The sequence below is a fragment of the Hyla sarda genome, chromosome 3 (genome assembly GCF_029499605.1).
Source record: "Hyla sarda isolate aHylSar1 chromosome 3, aHylSar1.hap1, whole genome shotgun sequence".
NCBI lineage: Eukaryota > Metazoa > Chordata > Amphibia > Anura > Hylidae > Hyla > Hyla sarda.
The window spans coordinates 92,065,454-92,083,116 of NC_079191.1; the positions used below are offsets into that span (position 1 = coordinate 92,065,454).

Consider the following 17,663-nt stretch of genomic DNA (forward strand, 5'->3'; position numbering starts at 1 on the left):
CTAAATGCTCCTTTGTATCAAGACCACACCTTTTCCTGTTTACAACCTGCCCCTTCCTCTGTAAACTGCACCCCTTTCTCTTTTGGCACCACCTTCCCTCTTTATTTTATTATTACCTCTTTTGCTTCATCCTTTCCTCTTTAGGCTCTAACTTTTACTCTTGTGGAATAAACATGTATACAGAGTGCCTATTTGTATATTTTGCTGTTTTGTGTCAGGGTGGGTGAAGAGTCAGAGTCGGGATGTGTCTGTCTCCTCACTGGCTCACTGCCCTGTTCCCTCTTTTCCCTTCAAAATCATTTTCATAATTCATTTTTTTTTTTAATTGGCTGTTCTGGGTAGGGCTAGTCCAATGATGGCTGTAAAAGACAAACTTAAAAAAAAACATACATAATAATAATGATAATTGTGCCCCTGAAAAAGTGAGAGTGGTGCGAGGCAGAGGTCTGTCTAGTCTAGGGGCAGCTTCCTCATAAATGCAGGGCAGCACTACTTTGGGAGGTGGGTGGCCTCTAAATGCATATAACCTAGTAAATGGTGAGAGCCGTCTCACCTTCATACATGGGATTTGTAACAACTTGAGCATCACCACCAGCTCAGCATCAGCCATTGTTAGCTGTCTACCTCCTCATTGCATGATGTTGATCTGGCGGTGACGCTCAGCTTGTTATGAATCCTTCATATGAGAGGATGAGGTGGCTCTGTCTTGCAGTAAAGCCACTCCCCTCCTAGAGAAGTACCGCCCTAAACTCATCAGGTGGCTGTCACAGTGTCACTAGTACCACACCCAGGGAGGAGGTTGTACGAAGCTGATGGCAGCCTCTGAAGATTTAAACAAAAAAAGAGCAGAAGCTAATCTTGTCTCCAGCCACCTCCTCCTGATAAGGTGCTGTGGTGTCCCAGAGTGTAGACACCTTTTACTACTCTAAACACTGTGCTGGACTGGACTGGCTTCTTAGAACTTCAAAGTACTGTATTGTAAGTTTGCATTATTCCACAGTGAATCCTTCCTTGTATTAGATCTGCACCAGAAGTAAAGAACAAGTTGTTTTCTGTAAACACTGGCTTTTGAGGTATTATTTTTCTAAAGCCTTCTGTACAGATTACAGCTTATTTGAAGTAGTGGTTTGTGGGATTCTACACCAAGGTAAGGATTGCACCACTCCTGCCATGAGACACTACAACCCTTATCATACACTCAGTCTTCATTCACAACCCTACTTCTGATGTCTCAAACTTGACATTTGCCAGCCAGTTATCCACTTCATCTCCAACCAACCACTGTACGGCTGTTGTACTCTTGGCAGGCACCATACTGTATAGGGAAGGTGCCTCTGACTGCTGTGTTGACTCCTCCCACCCCCCTACACCCCTGCATTTGGGGTTTTTTGGTATCACACAATTTTCATGGACAGTTGTCAAGTTCATTGTGACATACACCCCTTCCAATTAAATTTTGCTAATGGTCCTCAACCTATAAAATATAGGGATTCTAAACCAATGAGGATTCACCCCAGATTATATATCCCTGTATTTTCCCAGGTTTTTCCTCTTCACAGATCATTTTTAAGACTGATTAGACATTTAGCCTGCAGGTATGTCTGATGCACATAGACTTCCTGCCCTGAAGGAGGGGGAAGGGGGGCTGAGGCGTTTACTTGATGCCATCGGGTCACCCAACTCTGCTCCTGTTCCCCCTTCTCCCCCGCCACCCCCCTCAACTGCTTCTCGGCGATCCACTCGCCAGTCACGTCCCCCTATCAAGCTTAGTCCCAGTCAGGCCGGAGCGTCGGGTGCCAGCCGGCGACCCCTGCCACTGCCCTTCCCATTCCCCTTTCGGTTCCTGCTGATTCTCTCCCCATTCCCCTCCCTGTACCTCTCAGTTCCAGCCCTCCTGTAGCCGGCGGTCCTCCTTCCTCTCCTTCCTTTGTTGTCTTCAAGTGATGCTGGCGGTGTGCGCAGGGGACTGGCTGTTTAAGCGTCCCTGCGCACACTGCCTCTGTCTTCTCCCCCTCCTTCAGCGTCGGCCGGTGTGTGTGAGGAGACTGCAGCTTCTGCCTCCACACGCGCTCTGGCTGATGACGGTGCACAAGGCTGGCCTGCATTGCCCGTGGCTGTCGGCACTGCCACAACTGTTAACCCCTCATGCCCCTCCCTCATGCAGGCTCCAGCTTTGTCCCATGTCCCCATAACTACTGTACCTCAGAACTCCACGGGTGTGCTGCACGATGAGGCAGCACAGCCCACCCCAGCTCTAATAAATGTTAGGGATAACCTGGGTCTTACTGGGTCAGGTGACCCTCCTTCCAATGTCCCCCTCGCTCTGCCCGTTAGAGGGCATGGGCGTTCCCGTAGTAACACTTACTGTAGTGTTCGTTCATCTCCCTCTGTCTCTCCGGCGGCGCGACGGCCTTCCCGCCACACGTTGTCCGGCAGACACAGGAGGCATTCCCGGTCTCACCATAGGAGATACCGGTCCCCCAGCAGTTGTTTGCTGGTCCCGCTTCCCGGATAGCAGACACTGATCACGCTCCTCCTGACATCCCTGCAGATCTAGGTATTATAGGTGGTGTTCCCCGTCCTCATCTTCTGGGTCCTCTGCCATCTCTAGGATGTCCGACGTGAATGACCATGGCCGTGGCCAGAGGTGATCCCGGCATCAGACCTCGGGGACCGCGTGGAAGTCCGCAGTACCTTCAAGGGTTCCCCCTGCCTCAGAGCAGTTGAAGTGTCCACCTGTGTCGTCTGCTCCAGTGGTCTCCTCAGCCCCTGTGGTTTCCCAGCTTGTGGCCCTTCCTTCTCCCTTGGTTGCCGCAGGGAACGCAGTCTCTTCTGCTTCAATGGTGTCCACAGCAACGGCGGTTGCTCCGACTCCTCTGCCTGCCCCAGCTCTGGCAGCCAGGTCGTCTATCTTGTTGATCGCTCATAAGGATGGAGGTGAGTCCTCTTGTGCGGGGGGGGGGGGGTTTGGGGGCGGATATGGATATAGGGGCGGCCTTGCAGGCCCTAGTTGAATGTCTCATTCCCCCTCCCTCCCCTAAAACGAAAGATCCTAAGTTGCTGGCGGGTGTTCATAAAGAAGCGGTATACTGTGGCCCTTTGGGTGCTCATCTGGATGAGGAATTGAAAGCTAAAATATGGAATAATGACTATGTGGATATATGGTCATTGATTTCAGCGGATCAACATACTGCCATCTGGCGGAGGCCAGGCCCTATGACCGGCGGCCTAAGGTTGCTAAGACTATGAATAATTGGAAGCAGGCTTTTGTAGTCCTCGGGTGCGTAATGGGACAGAAGCATCCGAGTTGTTTATTTATTTTGACACAATTTTTAGTTCCTACAAATCGTATGGCGAACTTCGGCCAGGGCCTATCCCAGGGTTCTATGGGATAAAATGATGTCGGAGGTGGCCAAGGTCAAAGGCCCTTTCCATTCGCCACCTTTCCAGAATTTGAGAGTTTCTCCTCTTGGTGTCATTTCAAAAAAAGGAACCTGGCCCTTTCGGACTGACACAGCATTTGTTCCACCCAAAAGGCATGTCCATCAACAACGGCATTCCCATGGACTATCTTTTGTCCCTGAGAGATGCTTTTCGGGTTTGCTTGGTGCAGCTTTGCTTGGCGGGGGGTTTCTTTTCATTTTCAAATGGTAGGTTGGCGGGACGTCACAACGTTTTTTATAGTCCTTCAGGCCCTCAAAGGCTGGAAGCGCAAAAGGGTTCCACGCGACACCAGGCGCCCGGTGTCATTTGCCTTGCTTTGCCAGCTCGTCAACGTTTCGTCGTCGGTCTGTTCCTCACCATACGAGGTGTCCCTTCTGTCGGCGGCTTTTTGTCTTGCTTTTTTTTCTGGGCTCTTTGGGTTAGTTAGCTGGTTCCGGCTTCCTGCCGGGCCACAGGCGGCTTGTCAGTCGAGGATGTTTTTTGCAGCCCTTCCCTAGTGAGAATACAGGTATGCAAATCTAAAACGGACCAAGGGGCACGGGGTGTGTGGTTGTCTATCTATCCGGTCTCTGGTGCAGTGTGTCCGGTCTCGGTCGTCGGAAATTTTGCATCCATCCGCTCGGGGGTAAAAATTTTCTCGCTCACAATGACGGGTTCTCCCTCACCCGTTTTCAATACCAAGCCCTTTTCCATTGTTGCTTGATGGCTAACGATTTGCATCCAGGGGATTTTGGAACCCATTCGTTCCGCATTGGCGCAGCGACTGAGGCGGCCCGTGCAGGCCTTCTGGAGGCAGATGTCCAGCGTATAGGCAGGTGGTGCTCTAATTGCTACACCAGGTATATTTGCCCTGATTTATTGCCTTCTTTCTGATTTCAGGTTCCTCACAGCCGATGGTCTGGGTGGTTGGTGACTCCTACATCCGCTATGCCGCCAATCGTGCCAGCTCAGCCGCCTGTGTGGTCGAGCTGTGCCAGGGGTAGCGACCTGGGTGCCACCTGCCGCAGCAAGTCCATCTCGCTTTGCGGAGGGCTATGGTGAAAACCAGTGGCACCTTAGACTCAGCTCCCTGGTACGGTCTGAGTCATCTGCCACACAGGTCCAGCGGATCCACATCCTCCGGTGTTCCTGTCTTCTGAAACGTTAGTGTTACAGTAAGATCCGGCCATGGATCCCGCTGAGGTACTCCTGCATGAAGTCGCGGATCTTCCCTCCGTTGTGGTACGTCAGTCACAGCAGTTTTCCCGACAGGCGCAGCAACTTTCTCAACTTTCAGCCATGATGCAACAGCTTTTGGCCTTGCAACAGCAGCAGGTACCGCAACCTGGCCCACTCCCACCACCAGCTCCTGTAGTGTCTTCTGGCTCCCAGCTATGCCTGCCTTTACCTTCCAAGTATGATGGGAATTTCAAGTCATGCTGAGGCTTCATTACACAGGGCTCCATGCACTTGGAGCTCATGTCGGAACTGTTTCCGACAGAACATGCGAAGGTGGCTTTTGTCATTAGCCTACTGTCCGGCAAAGCCCCTGGCCTGGGCTACACGCCTTTGGGACCGCGTTGATCGAGTAGCTTCCAACTTTACGGCTTTTCTGGCAGAATTTTGAAGTGTCTTTGAGGAACCCGCACGTGCCTCTTCTGCTGAGTCGCTTTGCTGAACCTATATCAAGGGAATTCTTCCGTTGGTGACTACGCGGTTCAATTCCGCACTCTAGCCACAGAACTGGCATGGAATGATGAGGCCTTGTGTGCCACATTCAAATTAAAGATGCCCTTGCTGCACATGATCCTCCTCCTTCTCTGACTGAGCTTATTCACCTGGCCACACGTATTGATGTGCATTTTGCTGAGAGGCAGGAAGAATTGCGCTTAGAGATGGCACCTGCCCGAACAAGGAGATATCCTCACCTGGCACCCGTGTTTCAACGTTCACCTCTACAGTTTCCTGCGCCTCATGCCGAAGAGGCTTTGCAAGTTTGTCGTTTCCGTCTTACGCAACAGGAGAGATCATGACGACTCAGTGAGAATTTGTGCTTGTATTGTGCTAGCCCCAAACACTTCCTCAAAGACTATTCTGTTCGTCCACAATATCCGGGAAAATGCTTGCACCTAGGGCACGAAGGAGAGGCATCCATAAGTGTGAATACCACCTCTCCTTGCTTAACTATTTCAGTACAAGTCTACGCTTCAGAGCTACAGCATTTTTGGATTCAGGATCAGCAGATGACTTTATTGATGCTTCTTTGGTCCACAAGTATCAACTTTCTGTCGCTCGCCTTGCCAAGCCCTTGTTAATCTCCCTGTTAATGGACAAAATCTGGACTGTATGGTTCACTTCCGTACTGAATCTCTTATCATGCAAGTGGGTGTATTGCATAAAGAAAAGATTGAATTCTATGTTTTGCCACACTGTACTTCAGAGATTCTTCTTGGCCTTCCTTGGCTCCAAACTGGAGAGATTATTCGTTGAGGACAATCCTGTCATAATCTATGCCTCCAACCAGTTCTGCGTAAAGTTGTTTCTCGCCTTCCTCTTTTACCTGGCCTGCCACCACCTTACCAAGATTTCGCTGATGTTTTCTGCAAGAAACAGTCTCTGCCTCCACATCGTCCTTACGATTGCCCTATTGATCTTCTGCCTGATACCACTCCTCCTCATGGGAGAAAATACCTTCTATCGATTTCTGAGACAAAAGCCATGGCTGAGTATATCCCAGAGAATCTCCAAAAGGGATTTATCCGTAAGTCCTCTTCTCCTGCTGGAGCTGGTTTCTGCTTTGTAGGGAAGAAGGATGGCTCACTCCGTCCATGCATTGACTACAGGGGACTTAACAAAATCACGGTAAATAACCATTACCCTCTACCTCTTATCTCCGAACTTTTTGACCGTCTTTGTGGTGCCAAGGTCTTCTCCAAATTGGACTTACGTGGAGCGTAAACCTCATCCGTATCAGCAAGGGAGATGAGTGGAAAATGGCCTTCAATACTCGTGGCGCACATTTTGAGTATCTCGTAATGCCATTTGGTCTCTGCAATGCTCCAGACGTTTTTCAAGAGTTTGTCAATGATATCTTCCATGATCTTCTCTACACCTATGTTGTCGTATACCTAGATGACATCCTGAACTTCTCTTCCAACTTCTCATCGAACTTATGTTCATTTGGTTCTTCAGCGACTACAGAAGAATCATCTCTACACCAAACTGGAGAAATGCCTGTTCGAGAAATCTAGCCTTCCATTTCTTGGCTACATTGTCTCTCACCAGGGCCTGCAGATGGATCAAGATAAATTGTCTGCAGTATTGGATTGGCCTCATCCTTCGGGCCTAAGGGCTATTCAATGCTTTCTGGAGTTTGCTAACTATTATCGTCAATTTATCCGAAATTTTTCATCCTTGGTTGCTCCAATTGTGGCTCTCACTAAGAAGGCATCTAATAATGAGTCTTGGCCACAAAAGGCTGAAGATGCCTTCTCCCATTTAAAGTCTGCATTTGCCTCTGCTTCCGTGCTTACAAGACCTGATCCGGAGAAGCCCTTTGCTTTGGAGGGTGATGCCTCATCTATTGGAACGAGTGCCGTTCTTACTCAGAAAAATGCCAAGGGCAAGACGGTTACTTGTGGGTTCTTCTCCAAGACCTTCTCTCCTGTTGAGAGGAATTACTCCATTGGAGATCGTGAACTCCTCGCTATCAAGCTAGCTTTGTAGGAATGGCGACATTTCTTGGTAGGTTCTTCTCATACGGTCAGCATCTACTCCGACAATAAAAATCTTCTATACCTTCAGTCTGCTCAGCGTTTGAACCTCTGCCAGGCAAGGTGGTCACTATTGTTTTCTAGGTTCAACTTCTTTATTCACTTTCGTCCAGCAGACAAGAACATCAGGGCTGATGCTCTTTCCAGGTCCGCTGACATCATTGGTGGATTCCACCATATTATTCCTCCTGACCATTTGATTCCTGCAGCTCCTGCCGAGATTCAGCAAGTTCCCCCGGGAAAATCCTTTGTGCCTGCCAGATTGAGATGCAAGGTCCTGAAATGGGGTCATTCTTCCTTGACAGCAGGACATCCTGGAATACGTAAGACTCTACTCCTTATCTCCTGGCATTACTGGTGGCCCCATCTTGAACGTGATGTTTCTGATTTTGTTCGTTCCTGTGAAACTTGTGCCTTCGACAAAACTCCTCGACAGAGACCTGAAGGACTCTTACAGCCTTTACCCATTCTAGAGACTCCCTGGTCCCATATCGCCATGAATTTCATCACCGATTTGTAACCATCTCATAATAACACTGTCATCTGGGTCGTTGTAGATTGGTTTTCCAAGATGGCTCATTTCATTCCTCTACCAGGTCTTCTTGTTGCATGTCTTTCGTTTACATGGTCTTCCTCAGCATATCGTTTCAGACCGAGGTGTGCAGTTTGTCTTTAAGTTCTGGTGAGCCCTTGTAACCGTCTGCACATCAATCTGGACTTCTCCTCGGCCTACCACCCTCAATCCAATGGACAGGTGGAGAGGGTTAATCAAATCCTATAGACTTTTCTTCGGCATTTTGTTTCAGCTCACCAAGACGACTGGGTCAACCTTCTTCCCTGGGCTGAACTCTCATATAATCATAAGGATTCCGAGTCCATGAGGTTGTCTCCCTTTTTTGTTGTCTACGGACTCCATCCCCGTCCTCCTCTTCCTCTCCCAGTCTCCTCCGGTGTGCCTACTGTTGATGAGCTGGTCCATGACTTCTCTACCATCTGGCAACAGACCCAACAGTCGTTATCTCAGGCTTCTTCACGCATGAAGGCACAAGTGGATAAAAGTAGAAGACCTCCTCCGTCCTTCTTTCCTGGTGACATGGTGTGGCTTTCATCCAAGTACATCCGCTTCAAGATCCCCTGTTACAAGCTCAGTACTAGCTACCTTGGTCCCTTCCAGATTCTACAAAAAAATCAACCCTGTCTCCTACAAACTCCGTCTACCTGCTACGTTACGTATTCCTGATTCCGTCCACGTCTCTCTCCTCAAGCCTCTTGTCATAAACCAGTTTTCTCCGAAGAATCTTGTCCCCACACCTGTCTCTGGCACTTCTGACATGTTCAAGGTTAAAGGAACTTGCTACAAAGACTTTGAGAGGTAAACTATTTTTTTTGGGTCAACTGGGAGGGTTACTGTCCTGAGGAGAGATATTGGGAGCCTGAGGAGAATATCCTGGACCGTGACCTTTGCAGAAGTTTTCTGAGTTGAAAAAGGAGGGGGAGACCAAAGGGGGGGGGGGGGGGTACTGTTATGTTATGCGCTCCGGCCGCACATGCTGGCCATGAGTGAATGGTCCCGTTACCTGCTGCTGCCGGCGGGGCTGGGACTCGTATCGCGGGACACGCCCGCATGCAAGCCCCAGTCCATCACTCACCTGGTGCTTCTCCTGCCCCAGCCTCTGCCTCACTGCTTTAAGATTTAAAGATTTAAAGGGCCAGTGTGCTCATTAGTGTGATTCACCTGTGGCTCATTTATATATTCCTCCACCCTCCTCACTCCCCTGCTGGATCTTTGTTGTCTTGAGCCTGAGAGAAAGCATTCTTGTTTCTGCCTTGCCGTGTATCTGATCCTTCACTTTTTGACCCAACCTTGCTTCTCTGCCGCCTGCCTATTGACCTCCTGCTACGTCCTGACTATGCAACTGTGCCGCCTGCCCTGACCTTCTGCTATCCAGACTACGAGCGGCTTAATCCCTCCTGTGCCTCGCATCTCCTCAGTGTGGTTGAGCCGTGCCAGAGGTAGCTACCTGTGTGCCACCTGCCGCAGCAAGTCCATCCCGCTTTGCGGCAGGCTCTGGTGAAAACCAGCGGCACCTTAGACTCCGCTCCCTGGTATGGTCCGAGTCATCTGCCACACAGGTCCAGCAGATCCACATCCTCCCGGTGTTCCTGTCTTCTGAAACGTGAGTGTTACAACACGTAGGCTGACTTGTACCCCAGACTCAGGGTTACATAACACTGCGTATCCAATGTTGTGATGTAACAACTATTCTTATAAGTTAAAATAAAACCGTGGCCTACCCCACCCACAAAATGATTATTGTTGTTGTTTGTTTTTATTATTTAATTCTCATGCAAATGTTTTTTTCCTCATGTTGCCCTGTTCCCTTTCCCAAATTGTTAGTCATGGCAGTCTGGCAGGCACCATACTGTATAGGGCAAGTGCCTTTGACTGCTGTACTGCTGTATTGACTCCTACCCCCCCCCCCCCCCCCCCTGCATTTTTTTTTTTTTTTTTGTATCAACCAATTTGCATGGACAATTAACAAGTTCATTGTGACAGGCACCCCTTCCAATTACATTTTGATAATGTCCTCAACCTATAAAATATAGGGATTCTTAACCAATGAGGATTCACCCCAGATTATATATCCCTGTCTTTTCAAGGGTTTTTCCTCTTCTCAGATCATTTTCCCTCCCTCCCTCCCTCCCTGTTTTCTAAGACCTTTTATCTATTAAGCCACGGCGTAAATATTGTCAATATTTGTCGACACGTAGGCTGACTTGAACCCCGGGCTTGGGGTTATATAACGCTGTGTGTCCAATTCTTGTAAGCTAAAACAAAATAGTGGCCTACCCCACCTACAAAAGAATTATTGTTGTTGTTTGTTTTTATTATTTTATTCTCATGCAAATGTTATTTTTCCTCATGTTTTCCCGTTCCCTTTCCCAAATTGTTAGTCACGGCAGTCTGCTTTCCTTGTTTCCATCACTGCAAGATTAAAATATTAATAAACTACATGTAACTACATTTGCAAATAGAAAATGTCCCTGGAACAAAATTCGGAGAAATCTTTTACCAGAGGTAAGGATATGTAGGTGCTTGACAACATGACTTAACTTCTTACGGACCCAGCCAATTTTCACTCTAAGACACGGCCATTTTGTGCACATCTGACCACTGTCACTTTAAACATTAATAACTCTGGGATGCTTTTACCTTTCATTCTGATTCCGAGATTGTTTTTTCGTGACATATTGTACTTTATGTTAGCGGTAAAATTTTGTCAATACTTGCATCATTTCTTGGTGAAAAATTCCAAAATTTGATGAAAAAAATTGAAAATTTTGCATTTTTTAACTTTGAAGCTCTCTGCTTATAAGGAAAATGAATATTCCAAATAAATTATATCTTGATTCACATATACAATATGTCTACTTTATGATTGCATCATAAAGTTGACATGTTTTTACTTTTGGAAGACATCAGAGAGCTTCAAAGTATAGCAGCAATTTTCAAATTTTTCACAAAATTTTCAAAATCGAAATTTTTCAGGGACCAGTTCTGTTTTGAAGTGGATTTGAAGGGTCTTCATATTAGAAATACCCCACCAATGACCCCATTATAAAAACTACACCCCTCAAAGTATTCAAAATGATATTCAAAAAGTTTGTTAACCCTTTAGGTGTTTCACAGGAATAACAGCAAAGTGAAGGAGAAAATTCAAAATCTTCATTTTTTAAACTGGCATGTTCTTGTAGACACAGTTTTTGAATTTTTACAAGGGGTAAAAGGAGAGAAATCTTACTAAAATGTGTAACCCAATTTCTCTCAAGTAAGGAAATACCTCATATGTGTATTTTAAGTGTTCAGCGGGCGCAGTAGAAGGCTCAGAAGGGAATGAGCAACAGTGGGATTTTGGAGAGTGAGTTTTTCTGAAATAGTTTTTGGGGGGCATGTCACATTTAGGAAGCCCCTATGGTGCCAGAACAGCAAAAAAAAAAACACATGGCATAACATTTTGGAAAGTAGACCCCTCAAGGCATGTAACAAGGGGTCCAGTGAGTCTTAACACCCCACCAGTGTTTCACAACTTTTTGTTAAAGTTGGATGTGTAAAGGTTTTTTTTTTTCCACAAAAATGCTAGTTTTCCCCCAAATTTAAAATTTTTACAAGGGTTAATAGGAAAGAATGCCCCCCAAAATTTGTTACCCCATCTCTTCTGAGTATGGAAATACCTCATATGTGCACGTCAAGTGCTCTGTTGGCGCACTACAAGGCTCAGAAGAGAAGGAGTCACATTTGGCTTTTGCAAAGTAAATTTTGCTGAAATGGTTTTTTGGGGGCATGTCCCATTTAGGAAGTTCCTATGGTGCCAGGACAGCACAAAAACCCACATGGCATACTATTTTGGAAACGACACCCCTCAAGGAACTCCAATAAGGGGTACAGTGAGCCTCAACACCTCACAGGTGTTTGACGACTTTTCGTCAAAGTTGGACGTGTAAATTCTAAAAAAAAAAAAAAAATCACTAAAATGCTGGTTTTCCCCCCAAATTTACATATTTACAAGGGGTAATAGGAGAAAATGACCCCCAAAATTTGTAATCCCATCTCTTCTGAGTATGGAAATACTTCATATGTGCACGCCAAGTGCTCTGTTGGCGTACTACAATGCTCAGAAGAGAAGGAGTCACATTTGGCTTTTGCAAAGTACATTTTGCTGAAATGGTTTTTTGGGGGCATGTCCCATTTAGGAAGTCCCTATGGTGCCAGGACAGCAAAAAAAAACCACATGGCAAACAATTTTGGAAACTACACCCCTCAAGGAACGTAACAAGGGGTACAGTGAGCCTTAACACCCCACAGGTGTTTGACGACTTTGGATGTGTATATGTTTTTTTATTCTTATTTTCCACTAAAATGCTGTTTTTTTCCAAAATTTTACATTTTTACAAGGGGTAATAAGAGAAATGCCCCCCAAAATGTGTAACCCCATCTTTTCTGAGTATGGAAATACCCCATGTGTGGTCGTCAAGTGCACTGCGGGCGCACTACAATGCTCAGAAGAGAAGGAGTTACATTTGCAAATTTTGCTGAAATGGGGGGGGCATATCGCATTTCGGAAGCCCCTATGGTGCCAGGACAGCAAAAAAAAAAAGAAAAACACATGGCATACTATTTTAGAAACTACACCCCTCAAGGAACGTAACAAGGGGTACAGTGAGCCTTAACACCCCACAGGTGTTTGATAAATATTAATGAAGTGGGATGTGAAAATGAAAAATTTGATTTTTTTACACTAAAATGCTGGGGTTACCCCAAATTTTTCATTTTCACAAGTGGTAAAAGGAGAAAATTTCATTGTAAATGTGTAAATACATTTCTTAGGAGTAAGGACATACCTCATATCTTGGCGGAAACAGCATGCACACCGGTTTCAGAGGTGCCGGAGATCAGTCAGGGTCCTTGAGCTTTGGCTTTCTCCTATGGAGCCAGAACAGTGGCATTACATGGGGTAAATAACTGGGGTACACTAAATAACTGAAATGGGGTACAGTGGGACATAAAATTATAAATTATGTTCCCAGAATGATGACCCAGAGCATAGTCAAAACTAAAAAATATGCCCACCCCAAACCCTGTAATCTGAATCATCATTCTGGGAATGTGATGTGTGTGGCCGTCCCTAACCTGTTGCCTCAAATGCGCACCCACTCAGGTGGAGAGAGAGTGCTGCACATTTGAGGCAACATAAAAAGTCCCCGATAATAGTGACTCAGTGACCCATGATCCATTTTTTGTAAAAAATACCCCCAGAGGTCTTATCCATTTTTTTTTTCAGATGAAACATTATTTTGGGCAATTTAGTGGTTTATGGGGTTAAAACTTGGAATGTACTCTGGACTTGGTACATTGGGGTCAAATTATGGAAAATTAAAATGAGAAGGGAAAATTTTGTACTCCATGGAAGTGTCATACTCCCTGAAGCAATCCCTAATGCAGAGGCCCGGATGATCGGGGCAAGTGTCACATTGAGTGGTGGTATCCTTCCCTATCCCCCTCTTGTAACACACTCTGCATCTTTTCTGGGTTCGTCCCTTCTTTCCAGTGTGGGGGACTTCACCTGGAAAGTGTTGGCCTGGGATGATCCTGGCACCTATTACTCCAGTTCCTTGGGAAGTCTGGCCTGCTCTTTCCCGGTCGCCAAAGATCAGGACCTTTAGGACTACTTCTTGGAACTGGAGGAATTTCCCTGTGTTGCCAGCGTGCTGGGACAGTACAAAAGCGTTGTACATGGCAACCTGTACCATGTAGACCGCAACTTTTTTGTACCATACCCGTGTTTTGCGCATGGCCATGTATGGCTTGAGGACTTGATCAGAAAGATCAACTCCCCCCATATACCGATTGTAGTCCAGAATACAATCGGGCTTGAGGATCGGTGTTGTGGTACCTCACACAGGACAGGTGAGCTGCCATTGCCATGAATAGTGGTCAGCATAAGGACATCCCTCTTATCCTTATACTTGACCAACAACAGGTTTTCATGGGCAAGGGCACGGGACTCACCCTTGGGAATAGGTGTCTTAACAAAATTTAGAAGGAGGCCTCTCTGGTTTTTCCGCACGGTCCCACAAGCGGACGTCGATTTGACGGCAAGGGATGTGAAGAGAGGGAGGCTGGTATAAAACTTGTCCACATACACGAGGTAACCCTTATCCAGCAATGGGTGCGCAAGCTCCCAAACGAGTTTCCTGCTAACACCCAGAGTGGGGGAACAATCTGGGGGTTCAATTCAATACGGGAATCTCGTCCCTCATACACTCTAAACTTGTAAGTGTACCCGGAGGTACTCTCACAAAGTTTATAGAGCTTCACGCCATATCGCGCCCGCTTCGAGGGAATATACTGGTGGAAGATGAGTGTCCCCTTAAAACTGATAAGAGACTCATCAACCGAGAGGTCCCTGAGCGGTACGTAGGTCTCCAAAAATTTGGCCCCAAAGTGATCGATGACCGGCCTCACTTTGTAAAGCCGGTCAAGGGCGGGATCACTTCGGGGTGGACATGCCTCATTATCTGCATAATGAAGGCCTTTCCGAATGGCCTCGAACCGCTTCCGTGTCATGGCCATACTGAAAAGCGGGGTCTTGTATAGGACGGCCCCACTCCTGTAGTGCCTGACACTAGGCTTTTTGTCCAGGCCCATATGCAGCAAGAGGCCCCAAAATTTCCTCATCTCTGCTGCATCAATGGCGCGCCATTCAGTGGGCCTGGCCAAAAAGGAATCTGGGTGGTGGGCGATGAACTGCCTGGCGTACAGATTCGTCTGCTCCACCATTAGATTGACCAGGCCGTCACTGAAAAAATAACTCAAATAGTCAATTTCAGTCAACCCGGCCGTATCAATCCGGATTCCGGAGTCGCCAACAAACTCCGGAACCCATGGCTGATAACCCTCTGTGGGTCTCCAGACAGGTTCACCGGAAGGGGGCTCCGGTAAACTTGTCTGGGGGGTCGGACTCCTAGTACCAGCGGCATTGTCGCTTGTACTAGTGCCGGCCACTGGGCCACTATCATGGGGGTGCGTGGCCTCGCCTGGCGGCGTCTCCGCCGCCGTACAGGGGACTCATCATCAGTACTAGATGATGAGGAGGACGATGAAGAACACAGGAATGTTGGATCTTCATCGTCCTCACTGGCAGATTCGGAATCGGAGGTAAGAAAAGTGTATGCCTCCGCTGCCAAAAATGCCTGGCGAGCCACCACCTTTTTCTACGGTGGCGGGGGGTGGCGGTGTTGGGGGGGGGGTGTTGGGGGGGGAGTATGTATTGTGTGTGATTGGTGTAACTATAAACTGTATGGGGGGGGGAAGCACTGCGGCCAAAACAAAAATGGGGGGGCCAAATGCAGCGCCCTGAACCCCTAATAGGGCCCGGGTCACACTGAAAAATTGCGGCGGACCCTTGGGGACCTATTAGGGGGTCAGGGGGGGGGGGAATCTTTTTTCCTTTTTTTAACTTTTATTTTACTTTTTACCCTACCTTTCCCTGGGCTGTATTCTTTCCCTGATCTATGGGGGGCTTCTTTCCTTCTGTGGGGGCTCCGATCTCAGTAGAGGGGGGTCCCGGTCTTCCTCCAGCAGCTCTGACCGCTGACTGAACCCAGCCAGCCGCGGGAGCTGCAGGAAGATGCGGTTAACCCCTTCCCTGCCGGCTGATATTGGCTGGACAGCCAATAGCAGCGATCCTTGGGGGGTGACGAAATCGCCACCTCCCCATAGATACAGGAGGTGATCGGGGGTGTATCCTACACCCCCGATCACCATGTATCTCTGGGTCAGCGGGTCACCAGTGACCCGCATCACCGGAATCGCAGCGATTCACAAGTGTGAATTCGCTTGCGTTTTTTTGCGATCGCCGACATGGCCTAATGACCCCCCTGGGCGTTTACACGGGATGCCTGCTGAAGGATTTCAGCAGGCATCCCGGTCCGATCCCCGCCCGGCGGGGACCGGAATTGTCCATGACGTACGCGTACGTCATGGGTCCTTAAGTACCAGGCTGTCAAGAGTCCTTAAGGGGTTAATCATTTCTGAGAACCAAGCTCATTGACCCCCAACAATGCATCTATATGACAAGCAAATCCATAGAAACAAAGAATCACCCAATCCGGAGGTAACTTGCAAAATCAGCATGGGTGAGTGCTCCGTTTCTTTGCTTCTATGGATTTGCTTTGCACTGTCTGGCTTATTTGTTGATGCACCAACCCACAGAAAGTTAAAATGCATGCACACTGCTGGATTCCAGCCCACAGGTTCACCGTAAAATATAATCCACATATGCTGCATTGAGAACTGTTCTGGGTGGGTGATTTTCTTTTGTTGTGAATGAGCATCTATATGTCAGCAGGTTAGGGTTAATTAAAGGGGTACTCCGATGGTAAATTTTTTTTACTATATGGCATCTTCTTTGTATGTTTTGTTTTTTTGCAATATACATGTGTTATATGTTTTGGCAGCATGTGTGTGTTTTGCTTACCTGTTTGTTGGGCAGGAACTTCTGTAGTTCAGAGGGCTTTCTTTTACTCTTGTCCAACGCGGCCATGTTCTGAGTCTGTTGTGGACAAGATGTCATAGCTTTTTTTTTTTCCTCTGTCTGCATAAGAGAAATAAGCCTCGCCCCCTCATCTCTGCATGAGAAGCCAGAGTACACAGCTCCTCCCCTCCCCTCCCCCTGCTCTGTCTTCTGAAGACACAGGTCTGCACAGGAGAAGGAACACAGATAAGATAAGTGTTATCTGAAGGGGAGGATGACAAGGTGCACGGGCTGGGGATGTATGGACTGCAGGGGAATAAATCTCCTACTGGGAATGATCTCTATATGTGAAGGGGAAGGGGGGGGGGACTCCTGAATGACACATGCTGGGAGTTGTCCCTTTTGTGTGTGTATGCCAGTATATCCCAACCAGGGCTGATTATATTAGTGTACTGTGTATAAGGGGGCCGATCCAGGAAAATAGTAGGATGGGTAAAGGGTGGAACAAACAAAAAAAATGTAAATAAAGGAGCCGCCGCAAACCAGTAAGGCATGTGGCATGCTGGGATTTGTAGTTTTCAGCACAGCAAAAAACAGGAAATAGAAGTAAAGATAGGAAAACAAAGTGGAGGATAAAAAGACAACATAGAACGGAAATAGAGTCGCCTAAACAACAAGAATAGAAATGAAACAAAACTAATAGGGTATGTCAAAAACGGAAAAACACGTTGACCACCGGAGTACCCCTTTAAGGATTACTCTAACCACTACACACAAGGGGCTTTATTCTGGAGCAGCACATTTGTACAGCAGCCTAGAGTGGCTGCATGGAAAGGAAAAGAAGAATCATGTTTCCTCATTTTTATCACGTCAATCATATTATATTGTACATAGAGCTCAGTATATGGAATGAGAGGAAGCAGAAGTGCCATTGCCTCTATTGACCCCCACAATAACTATGGCCCAGATTTATCAAACTGTGTGAGAGAAAAATAGAGTGATTTTCCTACAGCAACCAATCACAGCTCAGCTGGGCCATATCTTTTCCAAATGGGAGCACAAGTTGCTGAATATACCTACTGTACATAATGCAGCTAATTGTGTGTTTTTTTTTTTTTTTTTATATTTATGACTTAGGAGAGGATATGTGGTAACAGGGTGTGACGAGGGCAGATGTTGTTACCCTAGGGGCAGATGGCATTAACCCCTTGTATTCGTGACGCCAGCGCGTGGTTTATCCTCGATACCACCTGAAGGTATACCGCTAAATCCTGGGTTAGGCACCGGGGCAATAATGACTCCGACGCCAAGTTACGGATAATGGTAGCTTTACTGAGGGTAGGCAGATGGTACAGTCTATACAGTTCAGCCAGGGCCCATGCACGGAGATGACCAGTGACTCAGAGACCTTTAAGGGCTTGCTGGGACTTGT

At 47.3% G+C, this 17,663-nt stretch overlaps 1 protein-coding gene across 1 annotated transcript in view; it reads right to left on the minus strand.

Annotated features, from left to right (window-relative positions):
• The window catches only part of KLHL6 (kelch like family member 6), a 105,123-nt gene extending 88,809 nt beyond the window's left edge, over positions 1 to 16,314 (minus strand). Inside the window, exons 1-2 of the mRNA XM_056563133.1 lie at positions 16,235 to 16,314; positions 12,597 to 12,678 (exon numbers count right to left, since the gene is read on the minus strand). Of these exons, the coding sequence (XP_056419108.1) occupies positions 12,597 to 12,601 (5 nt within the window). The 5' untranslated portion in view covers positions 12,602 to 12,678; positions 16,235 to 16,314. The remainder of the gene's footprint in view (positions 1 to 12,596; positions 12,679 to 16,234) is intronic.
• Positions 16,315 to 17,663: the final 1,349 nt, after the last annotated feature.